Here is a 13895-nt window from a genome sequence, read left to right on the forward strand (position 1 = left end):
CCAGAGTACCTGAAATGTGGCTAGTGTGACTGAAGAATGGCTAGCGGCTACTATATTGGGTAGCTGAGCTAGAAACCATCTCTAAGTCTCAAGTTTTGAATTTTTGCTATACTCCTAAAATAGTAAACATCTTTGAACAGAAGACACTTGAGCTAATAATAAGGTACAGTTCCTCTTAATTCAGCGCCCCCCTCCCCCCTTCATCTGAAACTGATGCTTTCTGGAAAACATAAGTAAATAAAGAACATTACGTTGCTTGTTACATCTTTTTCCTTTCACCAGAACAGCTGCTGTCTCTGCATAACCCTGTAGAACAGAGTAGAACCACCCCGTAGGGTTTCCAAGAAGGGGCTGCGGACCTTTTCATTAGCAGCCGAGCTCCTAACCACTGTGCCACCAGGGCTCTTTTTATGAAGCCATAGCTAGCTCGAATTGTCAAATTTAAAACGGACATGCAAATTGTGCACAATGTTCAGATTTCTCCCAGAGCTTATTCACAGACATTGCAGACTAAGGGAGCTTCAACAGCCCGCTTTATAAATAAACAGACACAACGATAAGTTGGTCCAACTTTATTGAAAGGTGACCTGTCACAGAAGAGACAATTCAAATAGGAACCACTGTTTGTGGTTTTAAGGCGGGCAGAGATCTGAGTTACGTTTTACTACAAAAGAATATAAAATATATTAGCTGAAACTACAGCGTAGAAAGAAACTAGAAAAATGAGTAGCATATCCTTAAGTTTCTTCTTAAGCTCTTACAACTAGTTACAACTCTTAAAAATTCAAATAACCAATCTGAATTTAATGAGAAAACCTAGTTACTTACTATAACATGAAAGATATTCACATTAAGGTACTCTCAGCCCCAACTTTCAAAAACCACTGCAAGTTAGAAGATACTTTGTTGCCAGATGAAAAAAACTTCACTTGTTTATCAGGGAAAATCATACTGGACTAGCATTAAACAGCTCGTATGGAGTATTAATCACCTCTTGCCTTACAAATGCAGAATAAATTCTCTAGACTCCCATCTCTGTAGAGACCATCAGCTTAAGGCTCTGCACCTCAGGACAACTCGCCATGGAAACAAAAGACTTCAGTAAGAATTGGTTCAAACGGATATTTCCTGCGGGAAGCTTGTCTGCTTGTTTTTGTTAAGCATCTTCTTGATCTTCAAGTACTTCTTTAAACCTACTCCATTCCCAAGATGACTCTGAAAATGAGAATTATAAAGCTGATGGCCCTGACAGCAGCCTGCATATTTTCGAGGCATTGTTTTCATTTCACTCGTGTTCCCTTGGTACTTCATCCCATTTCCCGCTGTGACAGGTACCCCCTCAGAGTATCTGAGATTCTCGTAACCTACAGTCTTGCTTTCTTTAGCTTTTGGTAAAACATTTGCATCTTCTGGAAAATGTGTTCAACAAATCCTTCAAGTCCTGCACCTGGATTTCTTGATGGACCACACACATCAGCGTGAAAGCAGGTAGTGTCTCCTGGGATTGCCCAAGGCTTACTTCTGCACCAACTATTAGACCTTCCCCTGACTTCTAAGTGTGCTTTCAGAGGTTAGAATTTAACACAGAAAACATTCATTTGTTTAAAATCTATTCCTAATTTAGAGTGACGCTATACAACATAGCAAAACCCCATTTTAAACTCAAGCAAACTTAAAACAATTCCAGACCCCAATATAAACTGTAAACCTGCTTAGGCTCAAACATGGTAAAACAAATTTAAATTTTTTTCCAGGCTTCCTAAAAAAAAGTGTGATGTTTTTGGCTGACAGATGAATCAACTATAGATGTAATTTGTCTCCAAGGAACACAATTTTTGACCCAGTAACAGAAAACCATCCTGCTGACCTGAAACGTGGCCAAGACTCTAAGACTAAAATGCAAGGCATTCTTTTGGATTCTGTCTTTTAATAATTTTCAGACAGGAAACCAGGAAGAAGCATCCAACTCAGTAGAGACACTGATCAAAACTTGGTAAAAGCGGGCTGGTTTGCAGACTCCCGCTACTGCTCGCCAACAAATTCCATAGGCCAGGGGTGAGTTTCACCAACGGGACTCTCCTCACTCACTGGTTTTGTGCCAGTTTTCCATAGCCACCTCTCCCAGCATCGTAGTCCTGCCGATACTCATCTCGTACCTTCATTGAAGACACAAGTTAGAGAACAGAGAAGACTGGTGTCAGAACGAGGATTCTCACAAAGATGTCACAGTTAAGGCTTTCAGACATAGAATGTGAGCATTCCAGCCAGATTTAACTTTTTTCGAGCAACTGATATAAAGCTCAGCTGCCTTGCAAGATTATCCAAGACAGCCCAATGATTTTTTACCGAAGAGTAGGCTCATATTCACCAGTGCTCAAAAATAGCACATTCTGAAGAATATGTACTTCAATTAAGCCCTTTATTTTAAAACGAAAACTTGAAACTCATTTCAATGCGTTTTGCTTTTGTCCTAGACACTTGCAGGTGGAAAAATACCTAGCCCCTGGTAGAGATTCAATAATCACTGCTTGTGCGAAGGTAGAGGGTATACCATTTCATGGCTTAAGAAAATAATTCATCAATCCCAATGGGTGGTTTTCAAATGCACATAAAGCCAGGGTTACAGACACAAAGTTATTTGTATTGAGTAAACACAAAGTGACAAAACACGGGTTGGTGTGACTAGAAACCCAGACGAGGGCTAAGCCAGAGACCTGTCCTGCTTACCTGGCCCCCGGAGCGCCCCCGGCCATACTGCCTGCCCTCCTTAAAGCCTGCGTCCCAGTCTGTGCGAATGATCCGGTCATCCAGGCGAGTCCCGTTTATGTAGCGCATGGCATTTTCTGCATCCGGCCTTGAATAGTATCTGAATTATTAAGGAGCACTATAAACGTAACTGGAAAGACAGTAACATTGAAATGACGCTGAGCTGTAAGAAAGTACGAAAAACAAATCCAGCCAGATGGAGTCCAAAGACAATTGGGCCTCCACAGGCCTACCTTGAGGTCCAGAGGCATTTATGATATTGAATTTATACATGGCTGTATTAATCATGGAGCCCTGGTGGCACAGTGGTTAAGTGCTCAGCTACTAAAAGGTTGGCAGTTCGAATCCAGCAGCCATTCCGTAGGAACCCTATGGGGCAGTTCTACTGTCCTATAGGGTCACTGAGTTGGAATTGACTCAATGGCAATGTTTTTTTTTTTCTTTTTTATTGAGCATACGGAGCCCTGGTGGCACAGCGGTAGAAGTGCTCAACTGCTAACCTAAAGGTCGGTCCAAACCCACCAGCTGCTCTATGGGAGAAGGATGTGGTGGTCTGCTTCTGTAAAGATTTACAGCCTTGGAAATTCGATGGGGCATTTCAGCTGTGTTCTTTACGGTCGCCATGAGTCGGAATGGGCTTGACAGCAGTGGGGCTCGGTTTATATCGATCATGACTTGCTGGATAGTCTTGTTAACAATTATTTGGTCCCAGTCCTCCCATAGTCTGATGTGCAAATGTGTTCAGTGCAGTTGAGGCCACACTGCACACAGCCTTATCCAAGGAAACAGTGACATCCAGACTGGGATGATCACGAGGACGGCACAGGGCTGGCCAGTGTCTCATTATGTTGTACTGAGGTCACCATGAGTCAAAGCTGACCCAACAGCATCTAACAACAATATTCAAGAGCAATCTTAATAAAAGGTCACGGTGCAGATAAAGTGGCCACTGCCTTTCATTAGAAGGAAAGACTCAAAGTTATCACCCAGGTTAGTAGTTCCCAAGCCTACTGTATCAGATCTACTAAATGTCATGAAGGTGGTATTTTTAAAAGTCTCTGTAAGCAATTATGATTATCAGCCAGGTTTAGAAAATGCAGATCTAGGTTTTTTTTCTTGTTTTTAATTCCAGAAGTAAACACTTGCAAAAATTTCAGTATCTAGCACCTACATAATGCCTAGCAATAGCAGACATTCAATAGTTTTTTGCTGAATTTTTAAAATGAAAGCTGGAAAGACAAATCGTGAGCAAAAACGAGCTGGCAACAGCGGCCTCTCAGGCACTGGCCATTATAACTGTTGATCTCTGACCTAGAAGGCAAGTGTATAACCACTCTGGTTTTCACTCTGTAAATACAAACAAATCATAAAATGTTCAGACTGATTATTTATTGCACGGATTTTCTTAAGCCTTTTCCTCCCATTGTTCTCCTTGGCCCTTGTGAAGCATTTTATGCTATTGAACCAGAGGCAAAAGCAAAACTTGGGCAATCTGGTCCCTTATGTCTGGAGGAAGAATGGAAGAAGCTTGCCAAGCCCAGAAATCAGATACCAAAACCCAAATTGGGGAATAGGGCTTCAGGTTCCCCGTGATACACTGAGCACAATTTCTGTACTTTTCAAGACCTCCATGAAAACAGAAAAAAGGAACATAAACCCAGAGACTGGAAGAGGCCATCAGCAGAAAAGAAAATCAAAGCTGATGGAAGAGAGCTACTGGATGAAACAAAGTCACAGTTTGGAATATTCTGGACGAGGCTTACAGAAGTAGGAGACAGCAATCCCAGGAGACTCTTAATTCAAAGTTGAGTAAGAAGCAAGGCTGCAAATAGAATTTAATCCAAGGTCTCTCTATGTGGGAAGACGACCTGTAAGCAAGAGTGTTATTTAGCCCAAACAAATAAAAACAAAACAATTCTTAATGAACAGTCCAGAGGAACTAGGGCAGTGTCTTTGATACTAGCAGACTAAAGTAAAATCCCTTTTCATTCTAGTATATGGGAAACCCTTATACCCCAAGGCAAGCCAACAACTTGAGAGAGAAGTCCTGCACAGGTCAGAGTCAGCTCTCTTCCCTAATTTTCAAACGGGAAACCAAGAATCAGCCATTTGAGGACAGTTATAGTGTAAAATATACCGCCCCCCCCACCGCAAAAAAAAAAAAGAAAACCAAGCAGAACTGAGACCTGAAGAAACATAATTAAAAGCACAGAAAAAATTTTTTTTCAACAGACACGTTAGATCAGGTCTGGGAAATTTCTGAGAATATAAAACAAAATGACCAAAAAACACTAGTAAAAAGACTCAAAGGATAAATCCAAGAGGCCCAATATTTACAGTTTCCGGGAAGAAAATAAAGGAATAGAATATGGTTTTGGTTTTCATCTATAAATTCAATCCATATAAGTCTACATAATGAAATACTATACAGCCATTTAAAAAACAAAAGGAGACCTACAGACGTTGACATGGAACAATCTCTAACATTGGTGTACGAGGGGGAAGAAAAAAACAGTGCATGCAGTATGCTACTTTTCCATCCACGAGATTATTTCTGGAAGGACACCCCAGAAGCTGGTAACTGGCCGTCTCTCGGAGAAGAGACTTAGGGATTTGGAGTTGTACCGGGATTTTATTTTCACTACCTTTTGGGGCCTTTTTTTGTTTAAAACACCATGGGCATACAGTCTCAAAAGATCCTTTTTCTTGAAAGAGTCAACCATAAACAAAGCCTGGGTTACAGAGGAGAATGTAAACGTTACCAGCTTTCACAACTTAGGAGCATGGACACGAGAGAGAAGGTAGGAAGTAGGTGAGGGAAGGAGACAGCGGTTAAGCATGGGGATGCTAATAACCTAACCCACTAAACAGGCAGCCACCCACTCGGCTGAACCCCGATTCAGCAGCTACATCAGGCATACGGGAAGGATACTCCACAAAACAGAAGCCACATGCTGTCTTTTTCATTTTATCCAAGCCCATAATGATTTTCTTTATGTCACCACTTTTACTGAAGAGTTCATAGATTTGTTCTTCCGTGGTGTAAAAGGAAAGATTTCCGACATAGAGCGTACAGCTTTTCTTCAGTAATTTTTCTTGTTCTTCATTGTCACCCTAGGATTTCAAATAGAGAAAAAGTTAGGCAATAAAACCTGAAAATGGTCCTGCTTAGGGGCCCTAAGTATCGTAAAAACTTGCATTAATTTTGATTTGGAATCAGTTTCTCTCATGCCAATCTACCACAAATCTCTTGTTAGGAAAAAAAAAAAAAGGAGGGGAGGGAGTTGCATTCTACGAAGCACTTATGCAAGGTCCAGGCTGCTTTTAGCATAGGGTCAAGGCTGGCAAGTTACACTGCAGGCAACTAGCCTTCTCCTGTACCTCAGCACCGTATCCTTCTCTAGTTGCCCAAGTTTAAATTCTGGACCCTGGGTCAATATATCAAGAAGGGTTCTTTTATCCTTTGTATTGAAAAGTAAATGGGTTTCCAAAGATTAGGGTTTCCTTGAAATGCTCCCATAGAGACCATTCAAAAACAACAATTGCTTAGATGGTTTACATGCTTATATGGTTTTCTCTGAGTTAGGAGAGCATGTAGTGATCACTAAAAACAAAAGCCATCTCACATTCTTGATGGACTTCCTAATTTGGAAGATAGGATAAAGCCAGAGACAGAAGTGTAACTGGGTTTCCACAGAAACACCTGACAACCCCTGGGAACAAGATGGCTCATCGTGGGCTAGATGTGGTAACTTAGAGGACTTCACAGAAACCAGTGTGGCCGTCTGTGGGCGTTCTCTTCCAGCTTCCACACTGGGGAGGACAGATGCTTGATTAATAGAAGGCCTACCAGCTGACCTGCTCTCAGGCCCTCCTGACCCAGGTAAGGCTCTAACATGAAGCATATACTGAGTTTGGATTTAAGATGACCCTTCTTACACCTAACAGTGGCATTCCAGCTTGGAAAGCGGTAGCTGAGTAAACTCATACTGAGCCCCACAGCACTTTCCCAGGAGCCCTGCATGTGTCATGGTGGTCCAGTTTCCCTCACTCTGAGAATACGACCTTGCATTATTCGTCTCCGAGTGTTTTGCAGCACAGTGTGCAAAGTAAAAGGTCTCGTGTGATCACAAGCAGTGGCAGATTAGAGAAACAGTGAAACCATCCAAAGGAAACTGATTAAATTAATTACAGCACACTGATATAAAACCATGCTGTGCCAATAAACCTGTACATCTCCATGCAGGGACAGGGAACACCTCCCAGATGGAATGCAGGACGGTGTGAAGCGTATGCTCCAAATTGTATTTTTTAAAAGCATGAACTGATAACTGTTTCTACCTGTGGGGAGAATCAAGGGACTGCAAGTCAGACTTAATGTATGCCATCTCACCTAATCCTTAGAACAACTGTATGAGGTAGGTCCTAACTGATTATCCTCACTTTACACGTGAGGAAAAAGTCAGTAACCTGTCCCAGTCCCAGAGCTACTCAGCAGTTACAACTGCAATTCAAGCCTAGTCTAGTCCTCAGTCCCACACTGCTTTAGAAAATCCACAAGGGAACAGGCGTTCTTTGTTAACGATAGGTTCTCAAAGCTCTGGAATGAGACATCAGGGAATGTGGATTAACTTTTTATTACTGCTGTTACTGATTTGTTAAAATCATGGTCAGGAGGCAGTTTCACTCTTCTCATACACGTAAGAGATGTCCCAACAGCCAGCCTGTGGCTTAAGACAGCTGTGGTCTAAGTGCTTGCTTAAGGTATGATATGAATGTGGATTCCTTTCAGGGAACACTAGCAATTCTGCATGACAGTACTGAACTTCAAGCTTTAAATTGCAGAGATGAATAATAGCAAAAGTCTAATCCTTTCAGTCTGCACCTTGCAGGATGGTCTAAATTCAAGATGGTTACGATGTGGAACTTTCTAAGGTAACAAGAACTGTAAAAGTGGAAGAAGTGAAATCATGCCTCGCACATAAAACCAAAAACCAAACCCACTGCTGTCAAGTCGATTCCGACTCACAGTGACCCTAGAGGACAGAGTAGAACTGCCCCATAGAGTTTCCAAGCAGTGCCTGGCGGATTTGAACTGCGGATTTGAACTACGGCTGCTAACCTCTTGGTTAGCAGCTGTAGCACTCAACCACTACACCACCAGGGTTTCCCCTCGCTGTTGGCTGAGTGAATGAATTTAAGATCCTCGTCGGTTTAGCCTCAAACAAAAGTTCCTTTTCCCTGCCCTACGAACACATTGTACACATTCTCCATGCTGCTCTCTCATACCTTTCTGCCCCTTTCTTCCCAGTCACAAATTGTTATCCCTCTTCTGAATCCTCACAACCCCTGCGTTTGTGCTCACCATTTCTGCTCTGAATTACGATGACTTGCTTCCATTTACAATCCCTACTAGAGGCTCATTAAAGTTTAGGGTGCAGAAACTGACTTCTCCTCTCTCTCTATGGCTTAGCAGGTTTCCTAACAGCACCCAATAAACCCAATGAAAACCTAAATAACTGGATTAATGAAACCGTCTCCTAATTATTCCCGGCACCCCATACCTGCCATTCCTAATACCGAAAAGCCCACAATGAGAATGCAGCTAAATTCTGCAGCCTTCTTCTCTTTCACAAATCTCCTGACATAGCCTAAACTAAAAATTTCCTCTTTTAAAATTCAGCAGTTCTCTGATCTTGACACCCAGACATCCTCTAAGTGCCCAGCTTGGCTGGTCCACCTCCCCATCCCTAGGGTTCGGGCAGGGCTCAACTCCCATCCAAAGCGCAGAACATGGTAGAACCTTCCTACAGGCAAAGAAAAGGAGTCAAAGCGCCAAAGGCTATTGTTTCCCTCATCGCATTTTGAAAAGCAAGCCCTGGTAGCCGGGTAAGGAAGGCGCGCCTCCACATACTCCGGAGTCAAACGGACAGCCCTGCCCCTGATCTCAAAACCACCTCCCCGAGGCACAGGCCCTGAAAATGAGAACCACCCCTGCCGGCTGCTGCTACTACCACTACTACTACTACTACTGCCGCCGTCACCACTACTACTGCCTGAACACTCCTGCACTGGCCCGGGTACACGGAGGGCTGCAAGGGAATGAGAAAGCGAGCCCCAAACTCCCTTTTTAGACAGGAACTGGCTTCAGTGAAATACAAACACCCGCCCAGTACCCATTCCCTGCTTCCCCGGGCAGCACTGCGGCCTCACTTCGCTTCTCGCGACACGAGCAGGATGAGAGACGACACAATGAGATTAGAGCAAACCGTTTCTCAGCGTTCGGCCCTTGGGCGGCCCGGTCTCCCTCACCCGGAAGTGCTGATCCCGGTACTGGCTCAGCTCTACGTAGGAGTCACTGCGCAGCGCCTTCAGGAGGCCACCGGACATAGCGCAAAGAGGTGGACGGCGACGCCGCAACTGCGAGAACAATGAAACGGCGGCGGCGACACCGGCGGCGGAACCGGAAACGCGCGAAGGCGGCCGCCGGAAGCAGAGAGAGCGGGAATGCTTGGGCCCAATCCGAGCGCGGCAGTGTCGTCATCAGGCGGCGCGGGCGCAGACCCGGTCCGATGTGGGGCGCCGCCGATCGGAAGGCCAGAGCCACGTGCCCCGGGTTCCGGGGAGCTGCGGAGAGGATGGTGTTTCGGCGGCTGCTTGCAGCTCTGCTGCACAGCTCGCAGCTGGTGGAGCGTCTCTCGGAGTCGTGGCCCATCCGGCGTGCGGCACAGCTCACGGCCTTCGCGCTGTTGCAGGCCCAGCTGCGCGGTAAGGAGGCGGCCCGGCGCGCTGCCCGCTTCAGAGACGCCTTCAAACAAGAACTGCGCCGCGGCCTCCGGGACCGCCCGGGGTCACCACCAGGTAGCCGGAAGGGCCCGGGCGCAGACCCTTAAGACCGGGCTGGGCTGGGCCGAGGTCGTCCGCCCTCGGTCTGGGCTGTACATCGGTCTCGGCGCTGCGGGGTCATTGCGGGCACTGAGCGCGGCTCCGAGTCCTGACTCCGATTCTCGGCCTACAGAGGTCATACGCATTAGAGAACCCAGACCAAACCGACAATCTCTCTGAAGCTATGCAATCGAGTGATCGTTCAGGCACAGTCTGGAGAAAGACTCTGGAGCCCGACAGAGATAAAGACCCGTGGACAGAACCACAGCCGGAAAGGGAGCTTGTCCTCTGCAATCGGGACCAGAACTCTTGATGGATGCTGCTGCCTCTGCCCTGATAGAACACTACTTGCGGGGAAGATCATCGATGAAAAGACAGCCCTGCAGGTGCCAAATTCTCTGATTAAATGTGTGAGCTGATTAATGAGTCTGAGTGTGGTACTTCTCAGGTAAGATGGATTAGGAATCCTGGGGGTATAGGCTCATAGTAATAATAGCTAACATACCGAGTGCTTTCTCTGTTTTGGCACTTGCTAATTGCACACTGGGTGAGATACCTCCTTTACTACCTACGATCACTTTCTTAAAAGGAAGTGATTACTTAAGTTGTCCAAGGCCTTACAGAGGGGGGACGTAAACACTGGCAATTGACCCCAGGGCCTCTGTCCTTAATCACCATGTACGCAGCATTTACCCTGACCTCGTATGTCCCCACCCACCCACCACTACCAGACATTGGGATAATGGCCCACCGGGGAACAAACTACCTGTGTTCCTAGTTCCCGTTTTAGAGTATCTGGGATACAGACTAAGAAAGATTATGGTCCAGCTAATGAACCCGTGATTAGGAAATCTGTTCTGTACAGAAACGCCCTGTCATCTGAGGTACCTGGTTGATTTTGATTGTAATTAGCCTACACAGTTAATCATGCAATCTAGAAAGCTTGAAGCCACAGGAAAGGCTTTTAAGCTGGTGACAGACAATTTATACCCTGGCTTTTCTGACGGGCAGGGAGAGTGAGCTGCAAAGGTCCTAGACACCTACCCTGGGGGGTTCAAACTCATGCTTGCAGGGGTGAAGCAATGAATGTTTAGGGGACTCTCAGAAGCTGGAAAGCCCCTGACCCATCTGGAGGGGTAGCAGCTACTCTGTCAGCTAGTTTTGCGCTGTGGGACTGTGGCCTGGTGGTGCTGGACCTCCTATTTGTTTCCTAGGAGAAATCTGGCTCCTTTATTACTTCAGGCCTAACAAAATGGCTATGGGCTACCATTTTCCTACCTCAGCTCTGGCCCTGTTCTTCTTTGAAAAACGGTGTTACACAGTATGGGGGCATAAAGGCTTCCTAGCCATGTTTTTTTGTTTTTTTTTTTTAACTTTTATTGAGCTTCAGGTGAACGTTTACAAATCAGGTCAAACTGTCACATATAAGTTTATATACACCTTACTCTGTACTCCCACTTGCTCTCCCCCTACTGAGTCAGCCCTTCCAGTCTCTCATGACAATTTTGCCAGCTTCCAACTCTCTCTATCCTCCCATTCTCTCTCCAGACAGGAGATGCCAACACAGTCTCAAGTGTCCACCTGATACAAATAGCTCACTCTTCATCAGCATCTCTCTCCTACCCACTGTCCAGTCCCTTTCATGTCTGATGAGTTGTTTTCGGGAATGGTTCCTGTCCTGGGCCAACAGAAGGTTTGGGGACCATGACCGCCGGGATTCCTCTAGTCTCAGTCAGACCATTAAGTATGGTCTTTTTATGAGGATTTGGGGTCTGCATCCCACTGATCTCCTGCTCCCTCAGGGGTCCTCTGCTGTGCTCCCTGTCAGGGCAGTCATCGGTTGTGGCCGGGCACCAACTAGTTCTTCTGGTCTCAGGATGATGTAGGTCTCTGGTTCATGTCCTAGCCATGTTTTATATTAGTATTGTTTTTGTGCAGGCAGCCCTGTTTACTTTTCATTTTTATAGTTCTTCTGCATCAGTGTCAGTCTGGAAACTTTTCCTAAGAAAAGGACCCTTCTGGCCACCTTTCTTATCTTCATTAGTAAGGGATGAGGCATGGACTGCTACCTCTGAAACCGACAATGGAACCTTCTCCCACAGATCCCCTCCCAAAGCTGCATCAGGCCAGCTCTGCAAGTGGACCCAGTGCGATTGCTTTCCAAGGTACAAAAAGATACCCCTGAAATAATGCTGCCTGTACCTACTGGGCTAGTTGTCTGTCCTTTTTTTCTCTGAGCACTACCTGGCCTGCCCATGGGGTGTATTTTCTACAGCCTTGTTTTTGTTCCCTGGCCATAGGAGATGGTTCAGGGTGGACCAATAGGATGCAAATGCCTAGGAATTTGGCCCCAAGACAGAGTTTCTGGGAACCATGTTAGTGGCTATGACCCAAAGAGAAAGTCTCAAAAAGTCTGCTGCCAAGGGACCCTCGTTCTGCCCTTTTCAAGTATCAAACAACTCCAGATTCTGGGAGATAAACAGTATCCTTACACTAAAAGCTTTTCTCCCCCAGGTTAGTTCTATTACTTATAATCCAAAGAGCGTTAACTAAACTGGGAAACATTTCACCGTAAAGATAAGGAATAGATTGAAAGTATACCTGAAAAAGAGTAGAAATAAACCACTGAAAGTGGGACTGTCAGTGAAAGCAGAGGGATCGCTATTAAGAGCGCTGGCTATTTGAAAGGTAAGGGTGGTGGAGGAACTTAACACTCAAGTGTGGAGGGGAGATTGCCAAAATTAGCCCTATTTCCTTTGACCTGAGAAGGTCAAAGGAGGTATTCAAGGTCCTGCCCCATCCATGTTTAAAAGGAACATACTTTCAGGCTATAAGTACAGTTATTTCTCCTGAGAATGGAGAAACTATCTTGTTCTAATGGTCAGTTATTCTTGTGAGTTGGCATGAGGTGGCATCTCACCCTCCAGTCTCCCATTAGAGATGCTGCAATTAAATACTCTCCAAGGCCAGAGGTTCCCCACTGCTAATGACCAAAGTCCTGGTCTGGCATCCCATCCTTCTGTCTGAGGGGCTGTCAGATCCTCCCTCTCCAGGGCATGTGGGGTTCTCCTTGGAGTCTGAGGACCTCTTTGGTCTCTGGATGAGTATTAGCAGTCTCCAGCCCAGCCCCACCCCCAGCATAAACAAGCACACTCACTGTTGAGTCTTTTAGTGGTGGGACCAGTGCGGGAAGCAGTGCAGGAAGCAGTGAAGCTTCCAGACGAATTGGCCACTTGGAAGGGAAGGAAGCAAGAGAAGGAGGCAGTTCCTTATTTTCCCTGGAGGAAGTGTACAAGGACTATGTTTTCTCTGTTTTTGTAAAAGGGATCTGAGAGCACACAGAAAATATGGTCTTTCTTTCTGCTCCAGCCCAAGGTGATTTGGGCCATCCCTCCCCGCAGTGGCCTGCCATTCTAGCAGTTCCTCTATGACTGAAGAAACAGACTTCTCTCCGCCACCTCCAGTGGTGGCAGTCTCCCAGCATGCTTTTTCAAGCTCTTCCAAGCCCTGCCAGGTGAAGGAGGGAAGCAGCTCGGCCCATCATACTACAGAGAGAGGATACCAACACTTTACAGATACATTTTTTTATTAGAGCTCAGGGACCACCATGATTCCTGCTACATCGATTCCTGTAGGGAATTTTGAGGTTGTGGACCCAACTGGGGCAGGGGAACCAAGAGTCCAAGACACCCAGAGGAGAGTTTGGGGTCCCAGAGTCTGGAGTGTCTCCAAGGTGGCAGTTGGCTTTTATCTGTTGTGCAGAAAGCCGTCTTTGGCTGCAAAGTAAACAAGTGCCCGGCACATGCCATATAGGATGTTAAGCACTAGGGGTATGAAGATGAATCAGAGGTTCGTGGCGGCATAGAACAATGTAGCGTTATGAACGGTACCATAGAGTTCACAGGAGGGAACCATCCTGTGGCGTGCTAGAGCAGCTCACACTGGCTCATGACAACAGATCGATGGCATCTTGTCCCAAGCCAAGTTCAGTGACATCATGTTGGCAGCTTGAACTTGGTCACGGTGGGAGGTTTACACCACGGACATTGGCCAATGATACAAATCGGATTTTTTTTTTTTTTAACCCAGAGAGTGGGCTGTTCAGTATTCACCAGCACACCACTGACTTTGGTTTTCCTCAGTGGCACTGGGGTTATAAGAAGGCTGTGGGACCCAAGCAGCAGCCACAGAGCAGGACGCCTGTGAGAGGTGTGGTTTTAGGGTGACCCAGGGCTTTAGCCAGA

General features: G+C 45.8%; 2 protein-coding genes across 5 annotated transcripts; one reads left to right on the forward strand and one right to left on the reverse strand.

Moving 5' to 3' along the window:
* Nucleotides 1–1907: 1907 nt before the first annotated feature.
* On the reverse strand, nt 1908–9234 carry NCBP2 (nuclear cap binding protein subunit 2). 3 transcript variants are annotated; one of them, XM_003412936.4, is made up of 4 exons: nt 9079–9234; nt 5699–5880; nt 2728–2866; nt 1908–2156 (listed from the first exon to the last, which is right to left on the reverse strand). In XM_003412936.4, exons 1-4 carry the CDS (start codon nt 9154–9156, stop codon nt 2085–2087), a joined length of 471 nt encoding a protein of 156 aa, XP_003412984.1. In that variant the 5' UTR covers nt 9157–9234; the 3' UTR covers nt 1908–2084. The 3 variants fall into 3 exon arrangements, with proteins under 3 accessions (XP_003412984.1, XP_064124700.1, XP_064124736.1); XM_064268630.1 differs by having other exon boundaries at nt 9036–9149; XM_064268666.1 differs by having other exon boundaries at nt 8980–9093.
* A 79-nt stretch (nt 9235–9313) lies between these two features.
* Nucleotides 9314–10070, forward strand: NCBP2AS2 (NCBP2 antisense 2 (head to head)). Of its 2 annotated transcripts, XM_010592880.3 has the most exons (2): nt 9318–9627; nt 9785–10070. In XM_010592880.3, the coding sequence occupies exons 1-2, from the start codon at nt 9339–9341 to the stop codon at nt 9829–9831; spliced, it is 336 nt and encodes a 111-aa protein (XP_010591182.2). In that variant the 5' UTR covers nt 9318–9338; the 3' UTR covers nt 9832–10070. The 2 variants fall into 2 exon arrangements, with proteins under 2 accessions (XP_064124823.1, XP_010591182.2); XM_064268753.1 differs by having other exon boundaries at nt 9314–10070.
* The last annotated feature ends 3825 nt before the right edge of the window (nt 10071–13895 follow it).

Source organism: Loxodonta africana, chromosome 1 (assembly GCF_030014295.1).
Source record: "Loxodonta africana isolate mLoxAfr1 chromosome 1, mLoxAfr1.hap2, whole genome shotgun sequence".
NCBI classification, from domain to species: Eukaryota; Metazoa; Chordata; class Mammalia; order Proboscidea; family Elephantidae; genus Loxodonta; species Loxodonta africana.